Source organism: Toxotes jaculatrix, chromosome 22 (assembly GCF_017976425.1).
Source record: "Toxotes jaculatrix isolate fToxJac2 chromosome 22, fToxJac2.pri, whole genome shotgun sequence".
Classification (NCBI taxonomy): domain Eukaryota; kingdom Metazoa; phylum Chordata; class Actinopteri; family Toxotidae; genus Toxotes; species Toxotes jaculatrix.
In genome coordinates this window covers 1,723,923-1,742,678 of record NC_054415.1, presented here as the reverse complement: position 1 = coordinate 1,742,678, position 18,756 = coordinate 1,723,923, and the positions used below count along the sequence as shown (strand labels likewise).

Here is an 18,756-nt window from a genome sequence, read left to right as displayed (position 1 = left end):
TTTATCAGTTTAACCTCTTCACTCCCACAAACCCTTTGTTTTGTTTGGTTTTTGAATCAGTCTGAAATCTGGTTCCAGCAGAATCACACGTGATCTCCTCTGTGCAGGTGAAGTTTGGTCATGGCGAGTGGTTAGTGGGTTCAGTCTACTACGCCAGAAAAGACGACATTCCTCTGGCTATAATCATCCCTGCGGTTCTCGTACCGATGCTGCTCTTCATCGCCGTGTCCGTCTACTGCTACAGGTCTGACAAAGAAAATACGAGCACAAAGAGACGCATTTGTTCTACTGTGTGTTGACATGTCTAAGTTACTTCCTGTGTGTGTGTGTCTCTGCGTGTGTTTGTGTACTAACAGGAGGAAGAGTCAGCAGGCGGAGCGAGAATACGAGAAGGTCAAACACCAGCTGGAGAATCTGGAGGAAAGCGTCAGAGATCGCTGCAAGAAAGAGTTCACAGGTACACACACCTGAAATCTGTCAAGTCATGAGCTCGCCAACACCAACATGAAGGTTTCCACTTTTTGAGCCGACGCAGCACAAACTTGCGTCCACAGAGCTGATTTTGTCAGCATCTTGTTGTGCGCTGTGTTCACAGATTAGAGGACATCACAGCTTTGACAGTTTATCTCCGTATTGTGAACTTGTGCCAACACACACAGCAGAACGGGCAGCGCTTTGGATGAGACGTTAGAAACTTCCCTTCAGGTCTTCATCAGGATCTGACAGCTCTGCTGTTGAGCTCGGGGCTTTCCTTCTCTGTGAAAGTGCAGATTTATAAACAGAAACATACCTAAAGTAAAAAAGGAAGTTCTCATTATGCAGAGTATGACACCACAGACCAGAGGTGTAATCAGCCAGAGTGACTGAAAACACCTGCACTCAGAGAAGGATAAACGCAGGCTCAGCATTTCGACCCAGCAGACGCTGATTTTTCTGGCTGAAATAAAATCTAAAAAAAAATAAAGCAGATTTTATCAGCTCGCTGATTAAGCTCATTTTAGCTTTTATGTCCCAGGCTAAATGTTGGCGTCCTCACCAGACAGTGAGTAAATATAAATGAGTGGATATTTTATGATTCCTCTGTGTCTGTCAGATCTGATGATTGAAATGGAGGACCACACCAGCGACCTGAGCGAGGCCCGGATCCCCTTCCTGGACTACAAAACCTACACCGACCGAAACTTCTTCCTGCCCTCCAAGGACGGCGCCAACGACACCATGATCACAGGAAAAATACAGATCCCAGAAGCCCGCAGGGCCATCGTGGCTCAGGCGCTCAACCAGTTCTCCAACCTGCTGAACAGTAAAACCTTTCTCATCAACGTGAGTGTGAAGGTTTTAGAGGATTTTTTTCTGTTCCTCGTTTCCATCAGGTCAAACTTTTCACTTTTACAGAGGAAATATTAAAACCTAACACAAATTTATTACTGTTGATATTATCACGATCATGCTCCTTTTTAACTGTGGTTTATAAAATTTAATATCCACCCTGCTCCTTGCCTGTAGTTCATCCACACGTTGGAGAGTCGGCCGGACTTCAGCGCCCGGGCTCGGGGTTACTTTGCCTCCCTGCTGACGGTGGCGCTGCACGGAAAGCTGGAGTATTACACAGACATCATGAGGACGCTGCTGCTGGAGCTGATGGACGAACACGTGCAGAGCAAAAACCCCAAACTCATGCTGAGGAGGTGAAGAGGCGACGGACACACTCGCAAACGCAGCCTCATATAACCACACTCACACCTACTGAGTCTGTGGATAATAATAATAATAATAATAATAATAATAATAATGATAATGATAAATGAAAAAAGTTGAGTTGTGTTCTGGCAGGAGTTTGTGAGGGAATCAGACCGACCCTGATCTACACCAGATTTCTTTGATTTTATCTATTTATTTTTATTATTATTACAGATGTAAGTAATATTCATGCATGTTTATTGATGTGGGGCTGCAGCAGTTATTTTCCTTATTGATTAATCTGCTGATGATTTTCTCTGTGCATCTGTTTATTTTACAGTCTAACGTTTTTCATTATTACAAGAAAAAGAATCAAATGATGAAAAGTGGCTCATCGTGGCTGCTGTTCAATGCTAATGTTTTAATCTGCTGTCTTTTGTGTGTGTGTGTGTGTGTGTGTGTGTGTGTGTGTGTGTGTGTGTGTGTGTGTGTGTGTGTGTGTAGGTCAGAGACGGTGGTGGAGAGGATGCTTTGTAATTGGATGTCCATCTGTCTCTATCAGTTCCTCAGGGTAACACAGATTCTTTCGTTTATTCTATGTTGTTTTCTCCTTTTCCTTCGATTTGTTTTCATTTCCTTTCTCTCTTCGATCTGTTTCTCCTGTCCTCCTTTCTTCTTCCTCTCTTTCTTTTCCTGTTCCTTCACTTATAATTGACTCTAAGAAATGTTGAAACCTGTTCAGTTCACCTGCAGCTTTTGTTCTTTTTGTGTGTGTGTGCGTTTTTTTTTTTTCTGGCCAATTTAGGCTTTTCGTAAAGTTGACTCTGACGGCAGCAGCTGACATGTTGTGCTGATGTTCGGTGTTTCTCTGATTTAACATTCTCATACCAAACACTGTTCACACTTCAGCTCCAGTTTTCACACCATGGACATTTTCTTTTTTTGTGGTGATTTGGATCAGCAGCATCCAAACTAAGTCCTGACAGTGTCCAAAAAGTTTAGAGCCTCTTAAACAACATGCAGAGTGTAGGACGCTAAAGCTCCCTGAGACTTAGACACTGGATCCAATGTGTGATTATCATGATTCATTTGCTTGATATGCAGAAGAACATTAGATTTTATCTCGGTGTTAGAAATCCGGCTTTCAGAACAAACTCATTTTATAGTATGATATATTGAAAGACAGAGCAGTTCAGCTGATGCCTGAGAACAACGAGCGTCCGATTTGTTTTAGTTTCAGTGATTTAAAGAGGTGCAGGAGGTGAAAACATGTTTTGTGATCTGCGAGTGTTTAAGGAAAGGCTGATATCAGGATCTGGATCTGACGCCTTGATGTGTCTGTTAACGTCCTTGTTTTAGGACACAGCTGGAGAACCTTTATACAAACTGTTCAAGGCCTTGAAGCACCAGGTGGAGAAGGGGCCAGTGGACGCCAAGATGAAGAAAGCCAAATACACACTGAACGATACGGGACTGCTGGGGGACGACGTCGAGTACTCTGTACTGGTTAGTATACACAGTACACACAAACTGTGGTGATCAGCGTTCTCGCTTTAATGTGGATTTTGAAGACCAGAGTCAGCATTTTTAGATCAAAAACATTTATGTTTATATATATATATTTTCAATATTTTCTCTCGACTTTACTTTTGTCAGAACAGAAAAACACCTTTCTTTCCATCTGTGTGTATTATTGGTGGTTAGCCCTGCTGCTAACACGCCATTGTTGTGTGATTGTGGCTGTGACACATTAAATTATGATGGGTGCAACACAAACTGCAGGCAGGGGCTGTGTGTGTGTGTGTGTGTGTGTGTCTGCTGTGTGTGTGTTTGTGCTGTGTGTCTGCTGTGTGTGTGTGCAGTGTGCTGACGTGGCTGTGCCGGCTGAGCGTCGTATTGAAGCGCGCACTGCGGTGTGTCGGTGACACATCTGTCACATCTGATAGAAGCGCCACGGGTTCAGATCCTGAGAGGTTTCACGATGCTTCCGTGTTTCATGTCAACAGGAGCAGTAAAGAGTCACAGTGCAGCTTCTGTAGACAGATTCATAGCATCAGAGCTCCAACCACAGCAGCAGCAGCTGCAGTCTGAGCAGCGCCCAGATCCACTGCCACAGCTTCACCCACCACAGCCAGGCAGAGCGGCGGCAGCTGCGATCACAGCTGGGCGCTGTAGACTGTCAGAGCTCAGGCTTTCAGGAGTAATGAGCAATAAATGCATAATGTGGCTCTGCTGTAGTGTGTGCAGAGCGTTTCCCTGAAGTGGCAGTGTTCTCTGTAACAGGCCGACACTAACTGTTGTTATGGATCAGGATCAAATTCCCCTGTGATCCTTCTTTAGGTTACAGCTTTTCTGTTTTATATCATTGTAAATTGAACTTCTTGGGGTTTTGGACAGTTTGTTGGACACCTGAAGACGCCACCTTGGACATTAGACGTTCTTTTAGCTGTTTTTTAATGAAGAAATCAATGACTAATGAAAACAGTCTTTAGCTGCAGCCCTACTTTTATTTTGCTGATAGAGGTAAATATGCTTTCACCTCAGAGTGTGCAGGATTTACCTGGAGCCCACGCTGCACTCTACATGTCTGTCCCATCAGGATCAGTGTTTGACTGACAGGTGTGTTTGTGATGTCAGACTCTGCAGGTGCTGGTGCACGGGGAGGGACCAGATGTGACTCCAGTCAAGGTGTTGAACTGTGACACCATCTCCCAGGTGGGTTTCTTTTCTTTTTTCAGTTCTCAGTCTGTTTTCGCTTTTCCATTTTAAAAATACGGGAGTTTTTCCCTGTCTGTCTCAACCTGCCGACCTGTAACTTTGGCTTCACCGTGATTCATCAAACATCCATCCAGTTTTTTCTCTTGTCAGTTAAAATCAGAATTTTCTGCTCTCCAGGTGAAAGAGAAGATCATCGATCAGGTCTACAGGAACCTGCCGTACTCACAGAGACCGAAGGTGGAGAGTGTCGCCCTGGGTAAGACACAGACACTGATCCAAATTTAATGATTTGCGGTTGTTAGACTCATGTTTAATACAAATAAATACTTCTGCTGTCACAAACCAGGAGTTTATAGAGTGTGAATTTAAACAGATAATGTGATGAAAAGTCATAATAATAATGATAATGATGATAATGATAATGATAATCTGCCTGAGCAGATTTAAAAATCTGCATATTGATGTAAATTAAAATGGAAACAATGAAAAGAAGAATCTTACTGATGGATGATGACAGTTGTTTTATGCTTCCTGTATTAATCAGGCCTACAGGTAGCACAGGTGCACACCCCTCAGCCGACCTCCTGTATTATAAAAATTACATGTTAAGGTTCACGTGCTCCTCCGTCCTCAGAGTGGCGTCCTGGCTCCACGGGTCAGATCCTGTCTGACCTTGACCTGACCTCCCAGAAGGAGGGACGCTGGAAGAGACTCAACACGCTGGCTCATTACAATGTGAGTTCATTCTGATGCACATTTGTCCGCAGGCTTTCATGCAAATACTCTATAATTTACTTTATTGATCGCAGTCCGAAGTTTTGTTTGGAAATGTTCTGACTCCGGTTCGCGCAGGATCTTTCGTCCCCTGCAGCTCTCCAGGCCAGCGCGGATTACAGTTCAGCTTCTTGCTCCACATTCTGGATGTTTTTAATCGTTTCTGCTTCTGTGGGCTGAGTTCAGACCTTTTCTTCCAAACCAAAAACTGATGTGCAGAGAAATGTCGAGTCGCACGAGACTCATCCTCGTGCCGCCTCTCCTCTCCTGACATTTAAAGGAAATCATTTCTTGAGGAAGCTGCTGTGAGACAAAGTTGCCTTAATAACTGTTCACGTCCTTGAGCAGTTATTAAGGGGGTTTAATTTGTTTAATTATTGGACTGATTTCAGTGATTTCTGGTCTTTCAGGTTCGGGATAACGCCACATTGGTTCTGTCCAGAGTTTTGCACACACAGTCTTTCCACCAGCACCAAGACAGCCATGAAGAGAGTATGTACACACACACACACACACACACACACACACACCCTGAGGCAAACCTTCTGGCTAAGGTGGAATATATCTCTGGTCCTGTGCTGAAACACACTTCTGAGCTTCTTACTCTTCACTCAGTTCGACTCAGTCAAACTAATTCCTGTAGTTTCTGGTTAATTTGATGCTTCTCAAATTTTCAGAAATTCTAAAAACTGTGACAGCAAAATCCAACTCTCTCCTTCAAACTGAGCATATTTTACTGCTAACACTAACTTTTACTTCAAGAAAAATCACTTCACTAAACTAATAAATCTCCCAGAGCTGTTTTGTGAGGTTAATAATGTTTGTGTTTTATAGTTATTCATCCAGATACTCACATTATTAAAGTTTGTCTGAATGATGAAGCCAGCAGTGTAACATCTGCCACGTCTTTGTCTCTCTCACTTACAGAAAACGCCCTGCTGGAGGACGACAACACCTTCCACCTGGTGAGACCGGCAGATGAAATCGATGAAGTGAAGTCAAAGAGAGGCAGCATGAAGGACAAGGCCATGACCAAAGCCATCACTGAGATCTACCTGACCAGGCTGCTCTCTGTCAAGGTACAGCTGTTTGACCACGTCTGTGAGTTCAGGACATTTACTCAAACGCTGTACTTCAGTACAGTTGTGAGGTTCTTTGCTTGAGGATTTCCATTTTATCTTATTTTATACTTTTCCTATGGAGACGTATTTGATATTATAGCTGTATTTTACCATATCATCTGTTTATACTGCAGCCTTCACCTCTGGGTGTCTACAGGAGGAGTTTTAGTTTTAACAGACACATTAATAAACACATAAACACCTGCTTCATAAATAAACCATTTATAAGACCACTCTTAATTTGGAAAAACTAATTTCCTAATAATGTGTTATTTGATAGAAACTAGAAAAAAATAAACGCAGGACATCGTGCTCTTACCTGTACAGTTTCATCTTTTGTGTTTCAGGGCACTTTGCAGCAGTTTGTGGACGACTTCTTCCGCAGCGTGTTGTGCTCGAGCTCCGTCGTCCCTCCTGCCGTCAAATACTTCTTCGACTTCCTGGACGAACAGGCGCTGAGACACGACAACGTAGACGAGGAGACGCTGCACATCTGGAAGACCAACAGGTACAGAACGCACACGCACAGAAAAGCAGCCAGAAGCAGCGTGTGAGGTCTAAACGTCTTTCGGAACATCTGGACAGCTGGTGCTGTCCAGATGTTTTGTCATCAGTCTAAAAACATCGCAGTGGAGTTTCTTGTTTCTCGTTATTTTTTCTATAATTTAAATCCTCACCCTATTTTTAGTGTATTTGCTTAAATACGACTGAAGATTGATTAATTCAATCTTTGGTGTTAATTGACTGATGTCGTGTGAGTGATGTTTTTACTCTGAGAAGACTTGAAAATAGAGACGACAGCAAAGCGTCTGTAAGTGAGTGAAACGTGTGATCAGAGTCCTGATAAGCACCAGGTTTAAGTGCGACACTAAAACTGAGTAAAACACTCTGACTGGTTGACGTGTGACCCCTTAACTGATTCAGCGTCTGCCAGCTTCTCTTCAAAGCCTCTCTGAATCTCAGCTGGAGATACGACCTGCAAAGAAAACTTGCTAAGAGAAATAATTATACTGCTTCTCAAGCTGTGTGTGTGTGTGTGTGTGTGTTTTATACCTCATCAGCTAAACTAGAGTGTAATTATGTCCTCGTTACTGCTAAACCAGGCAGCCGACCACATGAAAGCCCGGTTTAATTGGCAGGCTGTTATCAGGAGGGATAAATGATGGCAGAGCGGAGACGGAGGAGAAGAGGAAGAGAGGAAATGGAGACAGATAGAGAGACAACGAGATTGCTTTTTCCTTAACGCCTCTGCTTTCAAACTGGCCTTGAGCTCAGCCTGTCAATCATCAGGAAGATACTCGCACACAAACAAGTTGGACAATGAAATATTCATCAGCTGTTGTGAATTATTGACGAGGGTTATGGTCTGTGGAGGTAGCGGGAAGGAAGAGACGGCAGGAAGAGATGAAAGGATGGAGGGAGGAGGAGGAAAGGGAAGGGAAACAGTGTGTCAGCAGGTCCTCACAAAGTCTGAAACTGACCAACACACTTTGCTGTTTTTAGTTATGCAGCTTTTTGAGTTGTATTCGAGGGCAGATGTTACTTTTCCCATTAGCTACTGATTCATTGATTCATCATTGATTATATTTGTTGTAATAAGACCAACAGCAGAGAGGCAAAATATAAAGTTAGATTTTATAAAGTTAGAATTTAGGATGAGGACTAACTGGTGTGTTGGGAAAACATAGTTTAACAAACTTTAAATTAAAAAAAAAAATGTTTTGGCAGTTCCAGATATTTTCACATGGTGTTAAAAAGCCTTGATTTTGGGAGGAGACGTCCTGACCTGAGTCTTTCTGTGTCCTCAGCTTGCCTCTGCGGTTTTGGGTGAACATCCTGAGGAACCCCCACTTCATCCTCGACGTCCACGTGACGGAGGTGGTGGACGCGTCGCTGCACGTCATCGCTCAGACCTTCATGGACGCCTGCACCAAGACGGAGCACAAACTCAGCAGAGTCAGTTCACACAAAGAAAGATCACACACACTGTTTTACCTGCGCTCGTCAGTGATTCCAACCTTGTGTGGAGGACATACGAGGGCAGTGTCTGAGAGGATTTTCTCTGTCAAACATCTTCACTCCACATAAAAAGGAGTTTTGGAAATTAAAATGATTGTGAGAAACCTAAAAATGACCAAAGATCTTTTATCTGTTCTCTCTCTTTCTCACTGCAGGAGTCTCCCAGCAACAAGCTGCTCTATGCAAAAGAGATTTCCACGTACAAGAAGATGGTGGACGAGTGAGTTTAAAAGACTAAACACACAGAAAATGAACAGCTGTGTGTTTCATAGAGTTTTGCTGTGTGACATGTGGTGTTTCAAACTTTAAGTCATATCAGCAGCTGAATATTAACAATGCAGAGTGATGAACAGCTGGAAAGAGAGAGTGAATTTACATGAATGAAAATACAAGTCCCAGTTTTTCATGAGAAACATTGGTCTTGAAGATATTTAATAGTTACAGCATTTTGTTTCTGATTCACTGCTTGACTTGATTTAATGAGTGACTGGATCTGGTGTTCTTTGACTGATCGTGTGTTTCCTCAGTTACTACAAGGGCATCAGACAAATGGTTCCAGTCAGTGACCAGGACATGAATACACACCTCGCTGAGGTGTCCAGGGTATGAACCACCTTCTGTGTGTGTGTGTTTGTGTGTATTGTAATTTTTTTTTAACTGAACATTGTGACTGTTGATGCAGTGGAGACACAAATTATCCAGCAGTTAAAATCTGCTCCACGTTGACCAACTACAACAAGAAAATCCTACTGACCTGAGTAATAAGACAATAATAATGTTATATAACAGGAATATTTTAAATTTGGGATTTTTTGAACTTTTTTAACAGTATTACACACATTTCTATAAAATAATGTACTTGACATTTAAATGGAAACAGATTGGTGTCTGTTTCAGAGGAGTTTAACTGTTTTAATATGGAACCTTTGTTTCCACCTTGCAGCAACACACAGACAAGCTGAACACCCAGGTGGCCTTACATCAGCTGTACCAGTATGCCAGCAAGTACTATGATGTGGTGAGAAATGACTTTCACTCTCAAAACTTTACTGTGCGCAGTTAAATCTCTGCCTGTGCTTGTGGTGAAGAATCTGTGAGACACAAGAGGAGAATAAATCCAGGCTTCTTGTGGACTGAGTTAGTTTCATAGTTTTGATCATCATTGCTCCATTTTCTTGCCTAAATGACAATAATAAGACACAAGCAGTAATGAGGCGTTATTGTCCTTTAAACAGTAACTCCACATGAAGTCTGTCATCAGGGAGAAGAATTGAAAGCTGTAGAGTTTAACGTATTCATGTGTCATTTGTTTCACTTGTAACCACGCAGTTCTGTGATATAGCATGAATGCAGGACTGTAGAGTATTTCTGCACTGTTGTACTGGTACTTTTACTTAAGTAAAAGATTTGAGTTCTTCTGTCACCACTGGTCAAAATTCAATTTAAAAAAACAAAGATGGAAATTTTAAAGTTTGTGCTAATGTCTTCCTCAGATCATTCAGTCGCTGGACGAGGACCCAGCAGCCCAAAATAAACAGCTCACCCTACGCCTCCAACAGATCGCTGCCGCCCTGGAGAACAAAGTCACTGACCTTTGACCTCTGACCTCTTGGAGGGGTCAGGGTGTCAGGAGTTAATGGCTACTAAAACACAGGATTTTGTTTCCCATTTAAGGACTCAAAAGAGGAGGAGCTGCAGACTCTACCAAATGTTTGACCATGTAAGGACAAAAGTGGGAGGGGTTAATGGAGCGACAGGAAGCCTTTGACCGTATAAGTACTGAAGGGGAGGAGTTATGGGACTCCAGGAAGGGTGAGGAGTGGAGATTATCGACAAATGGAGTGTTAAAATATGCTCAGAGTGGTGGAAACTGAAGAGCTGGTGTCTGCTGCAGTTGTATAGCGTACTTCTATGTGGCATCCCAAAACAAACACCACGGAGGGATGCAAAATGGCGACCAGAATATGGCTGCAGATGGAAGCTCTGTGAAATCAAAGGGTTATTTTTATAATGGTAGCTACGGCGTTCAGTTTGTGTAATCCTCGGACTTGGCTGGACAGTGTTTCTGTGTTTTGCTTCTGTACGCCACAAATTTTTAATTTTACCGTATAAGGACTAAAGACAAAAAAAGTGCCACACAAGGAATGAGGATTGAGGATTTTTGGATAACTGAAGAATATAAGCAAAGTAAAGAAACATCATTACCAAGTATTTTCTTTTTGCCACTAAGCCCATTTGGAATTGGGATTGCACAGTTTCAGGACACTTTGTGACCACTTTTTCCGTCTATAAACTGTAGACTTCAGTTTGATTTGCCTCTTAACTGCTGATCTGAGGTCAGTTTGTCTGTCTCCATATTAAATGGTAACTGGGAAATCTGATCTCTTGTCAGCAACAGAGAACAGTTTTCATCCTGAAGCTTGAAAATGCTTGGATGAACTTTTACCTTCCAGCAAATAAAAATAATCAACCAATGAAAACCCACTACGGTACATACCACTGACCAACCAGGGGTCTCGGTTTGGTCTTGATGGCACAAATGAGGAGAGTGAATTCAGGGTACGATGAGTGAAGTTAAACCCAAAAATCAAACCACAGCTTAGGCTTTTCTTGTATCATGGCCAAATTATATCAGATTAGTTGCAGTATGTGTTTCTGTGCTGATGACACTGTGCTGCTGACTCGAATCACAGCTGAATTATTTCATGCTGTTTAGTTTTAGTATTAGTCTTTGTGTGCAGGCTTTAAGCAGAGGCTTTGCGTTTCCATATACAACATGAAACTTATCTTTTTTATGGACTGATACGGCGCCACTTAGTCTTTGCTTTTCTTAAGTGTTAATCAGGGTGGTCCACACTGTCATATCCTGTGCATAAGTATGTGGTAAGTGAGGACCAGCTTGTTTTTAATGGTATGTGAAAAATCATGACTGCGTAATCATGTGGTCTAAACAGCCAAACACTTTAAATGAGATTTGTTTTTGTTTTTATACTTCTGTGTGATTTGACTTCTTTTGTAATACTCCCTTCATAGATATTTCTGCATTTTTTTTTCTGCTTTATCTGCACACATAAGAGGAAATTAAGTGTCTTTTGAAGACAGGGTATACATGGATTTCTCAGATATGCTTAAAATAAATCTAGAATTAAGGTGTTAAAGTGTTAAAATGTATTCAGTCCAGTTATTACAGGCCCTATTCCTCCATCATTCATTGCCAGTGTTGTTAGCAAGAGGATTAAAAAACGTTCAGTCTGTTTTACTAGACACAGTTTGACATCATTTTGCTTGATTTCACCAGGGTAATACAGCCAGTACATGCTTTTAAAACACAGCCAGAAATATGCATGTCTCCAAACAAGTAATTGTTCCTCTCATGTCATGGAAGAGTTAAAATGCATAAAACCAAGTCAAACTAAATAATTAAATACAGTTTTTTCATGTTGCATGGAATTTCTTTTGCAATTAAAAACAATTAATTTAGTCATTAAAGAGAAAAAGCTAAATCATTGTTCATTTAACATGGTTTTTAATTGAATAATGACAGTAATTGCATACATAAAGGAAATACACATTTACTGTATTTAACTATTTCTTTGTTTTTATTTATGTATTTTAAGTCTCCCATGTTATCTAATGAAGAAAATACCAGCACTCTGCTGTCTCATTCATTCCACATCGACATGACAAGAAAAGTCAAATATTTTTCACAGAATTTTTTTTTTCCCCACACACCTGCAAAGACTCTGTGGATATGCATGTGCCTCCTGATAACTGCCTTCTCCTTCTCCTTATTCTGTCCATTAAATGTTTCATAATGTTTGTGAGGTTTATTTAATCAGAAATAGGCTGTTTTAGTTTTGTTCCTGGCTTAATGAACCTTGCTCAAAATCTTGTTTAGTCAAAAATCATTTTTAAAAATCCATTGAGCAGAATGAGGAAAAATATGTCTGTGTCAACTGATCAGATCAGAGAATTATGGGAGAGAATAACTAGATGTTTAATACATAAACCATGTGATCATTTATATTACTGACCATGCTGTAGATGGGTAAATTGTGGACCAAGTCCTAAGAAGATTGGCAGCAGTCTTTGGGTTTAAGTGCCGTTACACCGCTGAAGTGTAAATGAACTAATTTACCTTCTCCTATGCTATATATTAATCATCATCACCATAGAGTCATCATATATCTGCATTATTCTTTGCCTTCTGAGCCCAGAGTACGTGCTTTATGTAGTGCTTGAGTTAATATCAAAGATTAAACATGCAGTTTGTAAGTTGGATGATTAACCCCAGGCCTTCTGGGAAAGGAGAATTTCTTTTACCACAGAAGTGCTTTGTGTTTTTGTTTTGGGATTTTTTCAGAGGAAGCTGGACTTATTGATTCCTCTGAGCTTTCAAATCTTATAAACTGCATCTTTAAATTCTGAAGCAATACGACCTTAAAGCTGGTGCTTTATCTTTGTACTCATGTCTTGAATTCCTTAAACTGTGGATGGACACAACAAGGTTTTGACCAGAATTTGGCACCACATGACCTCCAGACACAAAGACTGAAACAGACACATCTTAGCCTTTTATTTTCTACTTCTCATAAGCTTTCTTCTGGGCATTTCTTGCTCTGAAATGCGTTTATGAAAGCCAAGTTGGTGCCAAATAACTTCAAGAAACTGTTGTGTGCGTTGTGGTGTGTAATTTCCCAGCATGGGACTGTCATTTGAGTTGTACGTTTGATGACTGTAGCCAGAAATGAGGAGAACAAACAATTGTGTATTAAATACCGGTAATCTGGTGGTACTTTTCTAAAAACTGTGGAAATGTGAAACTTTTATTATTTTACTATTATTAATTACTATTATTATTTCAGTGCCGGTTCTGACGTTCAGATTTCAGAAGACCTTTCGCAAAGTTTCACCAGCTTTTCAAAGCAAACTTTCACATGTTTTTGATGTTTAGGTCTTTAAATCCCTTTGAAAAAATGTTGTTTCACATTGCGCTGCTGACCTAAGAGCTCAATCTCTACTCACCTGACAAATATAGTTTATTAAATGTAAAATATGAGACATCAGATTCATGATTTTACACAATTTATCTCTTAAAAACATCTCTCTCTATTCCTCCACCAACACTTCCTTCTTTCTGCCTTCTTTTTGCCACCAGAGAGTGCCTTAGAGTAGGACTGAAAGTAGATTTGGAAGAAAAGCCAAAAAAGGTGTATAGAAGCACATATAGTAGATTTAGTGCATGTTTGTGGTTCTTAACTCAAAGACCACATTGGAAAACAGGGGTCGTAGAAAGGGCAAAGTTGGTACTGTCAAATGTTTTTAAACTTTAGGCTCTCATACCATCACTAGGATCAACCATGTTCTGAAATGCAATTCCCAAAACTCAGACTATTTTTGGAAATCCAAACAAACTGGATTTATGTTGTAACTTGTCAGAAACCATTCAATAAATTTCCCTTCAGTGTCAAGTATGCATGACTAAAACACAGATAAAGAGAAGGTAAAACCTGTTATTCTGAGGAGAGGAGCTGGTTGCATCAGCTGTTCATAAGTTCAAACTTACAGATTTGTTCTAAAGTTTTTATTGAGTTTTGCACATCACTAAATTAACAACTGTATCTCTAGCTCGTCCTAACATTAATACTATTAACTCTGAAACACATTTTCCCATGTATGGAGAAAAACAAACAAACATATACCTACATTTACATACTTTACCCTTTATGGCTCTAAAAAAGTTATGCTAGCTTGTAATGCTGCAGTGGACAGCACTGTAGATGTTTCCTAACAACAGAGGTGCACGTTACTACAGTGAATTTGTAATAGTACAATCTCATTTATTAAATCACAAGTTTAATACTAGCTATAGTTTTTAGACCTTAGGAAAGACTTCATGGTCAACTTTAGTAATGGGTTTATGAATAGCTGGTGCAGCCCACTTGCCTTGCTAACCTCTCTAAAGCCTAGCTAACCTTTGTAAGGCTAACTAACCTCTGTACGGCTAGCTAACCTCTGTACGGCTAACTAACCTCTGTAAGGCTAGATAACCTCTGTACGGCTAGCTAACCTCTGTAAGGCTTAGCTAACCTCTGTAAAGCTAGCTAAGCTCTGTACGGCTAGCTAACCTCTGTAAGGCTAGCTTCTGTTTAAGGGTTTAATCCCACAGGACTTTTTGTTTCTGGCTTTTCTGTGAGCTGAAATGTGTTTATGATTCATGTTTTCTGTCCATACTCTACCCTAAATCGCACTGGGTGGTAAGTGCAGTAACATAGAAAAAAATAAAGAAACAAAATAGATGCAAAAGAAAGTTTAAGTTGATGCTTTCCCCTTTGTCAAGACATTTTTAAAACTCCTCTGTTCTCATGTTTTTGGGGGAAAGTTGCAATTTCTCAGAAACATTCATCAACATTGTGGGTAATTTAATTTACAAACTCTTGTCCTAGCATACTTGATTATGAATCATGGATGGTGGAAAATTCTTTTGGCACAAAACCTGTGAAAAGTGTTGGTTTAACTAATGCACAGCTTTGTTATCTGTATATTCCCAATGCTCCAGAACAATATAGTAAATATATGTGGTCTGCATATGTGATGTTTAATTGAGTGGTTTTCAGAGGTACAGGAAAATGTTCATGTGTAATGACTGGATGAAGGATCAGCACAGGGAACTGAGCCTTCACTGTAAGTAGATTATTGAAGATATGTGTGTTTTTATGATGTAAAACTGAAGTGTATTTAGAAAATATTGTTTTATGAGGCACAGGTAAACAACAGTTTGGAGAGGTTTTGGACGTTTCACAGAAAACTGGCGACTGGCACTGATGTTTTTACCTACATTACAACGGTTAAATGTGTTTATACCATTGTAACAGTTTGTACATCAAATACAACTTTCCCATTGTTTATTGTTGTAACATCATTGTAGGAAACACATGGTTTGGATGGACCGCACCAAGTGTAGACTTTTGAAATGGACAGAATTAGCACTACCAGTAACCAGAAAGAAACTGGTCTGGACTGGACTGGAGCCCAAATCGGTGACTCTTCTGAGGAGAAGTGGGCGGAAATCCAGATCTAAATAGTCCAAATATCCAATAAAAGATGTTTATACAAATGGAAAGTTGTGTTCCATTGTTTTGGTACTTGCATCATTGTAAAATCAGCTGGTTTGTTTTTTTTTGTTTGTTTTTTTTTGTAATTTTGTGTAACAGCAATGCCATTTCTTTATTATTCCTTGTCCTTCATCTTGTGGCTTCTTGCAGGATTGGGAACTACTGTCCATTTATGTCCTACAGTTAGCTGACCAATAGAGCAGCTCCCTAAAATCCTGTTTTCATTTAAAATCACTTCAGAAAAACAAATGTAAGAATTTAGAACTTAAATCTGTGGCAGCCCTCTGAACTGACAAAAACAGATTTGTCTCCTGTCATCAGTCACTAATCAGATTTCCAGCTCATGGACTGGTGCATTAGACGGAGTCCTGTCTGGATGTTTCACAGCAGAAATCTGTGTTTAACAGACAAACACTGATACACGTCAGGCAGCCCGAGGCAAGGACACACAGCATCCACAGAGTTTTAGTCAGAGATGAGCCTCCTGTTTACTATTCATAGAAACTGATCATTCAAGGATATCTGCTCACACATCTCCCATTAAACTCCTGACACAGATTCAGCACTGGATTCAAATTCATGGGAAGTGGTTGGTTACTCCTCAAGGAAAATATAATATTAATGAATATTTCTTTGTTCTGAATCACAAATTACATTTTTCTTTGTGTTATATTTGCATCACTTAGAGCTGAGGTGGAAGGAGAGGTTTGTCTCTGTTGAGCAGGGGCGGCTGGCTAATAGTGGGCCATAGGGCGCTGCCCTCTTTGACCCACAGGAAAAACATAAGAGCTTATTTTGCTGTTCCAAGTCTGAACATCATTGTCCAATTGGTGCGATTTCAGTCAGACTTATGTACAGTCAATGACTGAAACTTGCCCGGCCGGCACGGTGGTGCAGTGGTTAGCAAGAGGGTTCCAGGTTCGAACCCCGCTCTGGGCTCTTCTGTGCGGGGTTTGCATGTTCTCCCTGTGCCTTCGTGGGTTCTCTCCGGGTACTCCGACTTCCTCCCGCAATCACAAAAACATGCACGTTAGGTTCATTGGCTACTGTGTGTGCGTGTGTGGTTGTCTGTCTTTCTGCCCTGCGATTGACTGGAGGCCAGTCCAGGGTGTACCCTGCCGGCTGGGATAGGCTCCAGCTCCGCGACCCTGACGGATTAAGCGATGGATGAAAATCGCCCCAGGCGCGCTCATAGACTTACATGTTAAGTTGTTTTTTTTTTTCAACTGTAGACCCTGCAATGCATTCCTATGGGATGGCTTGCCCCAACGTCATTTCGTCATACGCACCGATGAAGTCACGTGCGCATACGCATCGCGTTCACGTTCAAGACCAACATGGCTACCGTTGCGACTCAGCGGAGCAGCTACATCCTGTCATTGCGGGAATTACCATTCTGTCGTCGGAGCAGTCAAGATAAATTGCCTATCAAAGAATTAGGACCACTCAGACCAAATTTAAATATCAAGCAGGAAAACCTCGAGCCGCGGATTTTCACGGAGCTGGTGTGAGCGGAAAACGTAGCTAGCAGGATGCGAAGTAGCTAACGCGCTGTTCTGCTACCTCTGCCTTCTGACTCACCTGGATGGAAACACAGACACCGCCTGGACAACCCCGAGTGTTACCGACATGCACCATCTCATCTGGTAGCTGTGTGTGGTCACAACGACGAGGTGAGCAAGAACCGCCATATTCTAGCTAGCCTTGCGAGGCAAGCATGAAGTCGAGCGGTCCAGCAACCCCGGGGTTTTTCATGGACTGGTCGGAGGAGCACTTAAAAACGGCCTTGTTACTGTACTCTCTAAATGTTGACTTGTAAATAGTTGTATTAATTACTCATTGACAGCTGAATATCACTGTGTATACTGAATATGCTCTGTGATTATTTGATTTTCAATATGGCGTCATTCTCTCGTGTGTTTCCATGGTTACCGCGATGATGGCTGTATATAGATATACCTATTGATATACCTAATGTTCTGCGTTGAACAGATGGTGCAATCTGATGGGAATTATTTAAACTGATAAAACACACAAACACCGATTTACTCTTAGTTTTCTCCACAGAGCGTCCACCTGACACGGACAAACGGGAAGATAATTCACCAATATCTCTTCATCCAGCTGGTAAGTGTCTGTACTTTAACAATTCTTCTGAAGTCTAATATTTCAGGAGTCTGACTCAACAGCGTGTGGTGGGAAATATATGACAACACTGCCCCGCTGTGGTCTTAATGAAGAACTACACGTTTATACAACGGCTCATCTTCTCTGTTATTCCACCTTCTTACTCTGTCTCCTGTGTCTTGTCCTGAGGTAAAGACTCTGTCAGAGGTGAAAGGATCAGGCTCTGCGCTGGTTTGGACTCTGAACACACGGTGAGCAGGTGAAGCTGCTGGATCTGGTGGATGATGTGAAGGTACAGACCTGAACACACACAGTTTTACATTCAGTGTGACTTACACTTCCCGAGGACATCATTATCTCGTAAGAAAAACGTCCGTATGTCCGCTTAGAAATCACAAAAATGACGCTCTTAATACCTCCAGAACTTGCCTTAGGATCGTCGCATTTTTACGTTTTCGTCAGTATCTCAGTGATCCAGTGACAGCGGTCTGTGCATCCATGGGTTCATTACAAACAAGAACTGCTAATTGTTAATACGGCTACTTTTAACGGGGACAATTTGGTATCGTAAATAAATATAGGCTAAAAAATAATGGAGCTCAAGTTTTAACTCGCTGATTCCGTGGAGTCATATAACGTGTGGCTATTTGAATTCGGCTCTGAATTCGATCTGTAGTTCCAAAACGTTATCTAACACTTTAAAATAGGTCATTTACATTTCCATACTTTTCTTTGACGTAGTGTGGTTACTATAATACAGCTTTGTTCAATAATAAAAGAAACCACCACTTTTATGTACATTTTGCTAGACTTATGTTAATGTTCTAGCTGGTGGAGGTAAAGCTAAATTTATGTGAAATGGAACTATCAGATAAATGTAGTGGAGCAAAAAACTTCCCTCTGAAATGGTGAAGTAGCAGAAAATGAAGTACCTCAAAACCAAACTACTTAGTTACATTCCAGAACCAGCAGGTGGCGATGCTGAGCGCATTGTGTAGTGTGTGTTAAATGAAATGAGAGAAGTGACAGGGTAACGATTATACAAGTTAAACTTTATTCAGTTCACAGAAACCTCTGCACACGAAATTATAAATCTCACTAGAATCATCTTCTTATTTAAAAAGCTCATAGAAAAGTGTCTGCTTAAATAAACATATAAGCATCTTAAATAAATAAATATTAAGGATGTTGTGTAACACTTA

General features: G+C 41.0%; 1 protein-coding gene across 6 annotated transcripts in view; it reads left to right on the top strand.

The window, feature by feature from the left end:
• plxnb2a.1 (plexin b2a, tandem duplicate 1) overlaps nt 1–15,435 on the top strand; it is a 119,624-nt gene extending 104,189 nt beyond the window's left edge. For all 6 annotated transcript variants that reach the window (XM_041029765.1, XM_041029766.1, XM_041029767.1 and 3 more), the window contains 17 exons: nt 108–244; nt 357–457; nt 1,094–1,323; nt 1,507–1,688; nt 2,185–2,251; nt 3,040–3,186; nt 4,318–4,395; nt 4,576–4,654; nt 5,033–5,133; nt 5,583–5,664; nt 6,100–6,251; nt 6,641–6,801; nt 8,102–8,249; nt 8,468–8,532; nt 8,840–8,915; nt 9,256–9,330; nt 9,806–15,435. In XM_041029765.1, the coding sequence (XP_040885699.1) occupies nt 108–244; nt 357–457; nt 1,094–1,323; nt 1,507–1,688; nt 2,185–2,251; nt 3,040–3,186; nt 4,318–4,395; nt 4,576–4,654; nt 5,033–5,133; nt 5,583–5,664; nt 6,100–6,251; nt 6,641–6,801; nt 8,102–8,249; nt 8,468–8,532; nt 8,840–8,915; nt 9,256–9,330; nt 9,806–9,910 (1,986 nt within the window). In that variant the 3' untranslated portion in view covers nt 9,911–15,435. The remainder of the gene's footprint in view (nt 1–107; nt 245–356; nt 458–1,093; nt 1,324–1,506; nt 1,689–2,184; nt 2,252–3,039; nt 3,187–4,317; nt 4,396–4,575; nt 4,655–5,032; nt 5,134–5,582; nt 5,665–6,099; nt 6,252–6,640; nt 6,802–8,101; nt 8,250–8,467; nt 8,533–8,839; nt 8,916–9,255; nt 9,331–9,805) is intronic.
• Nucleotides 15,436–18,756: the final 3,321 nt, after the last annotated feature.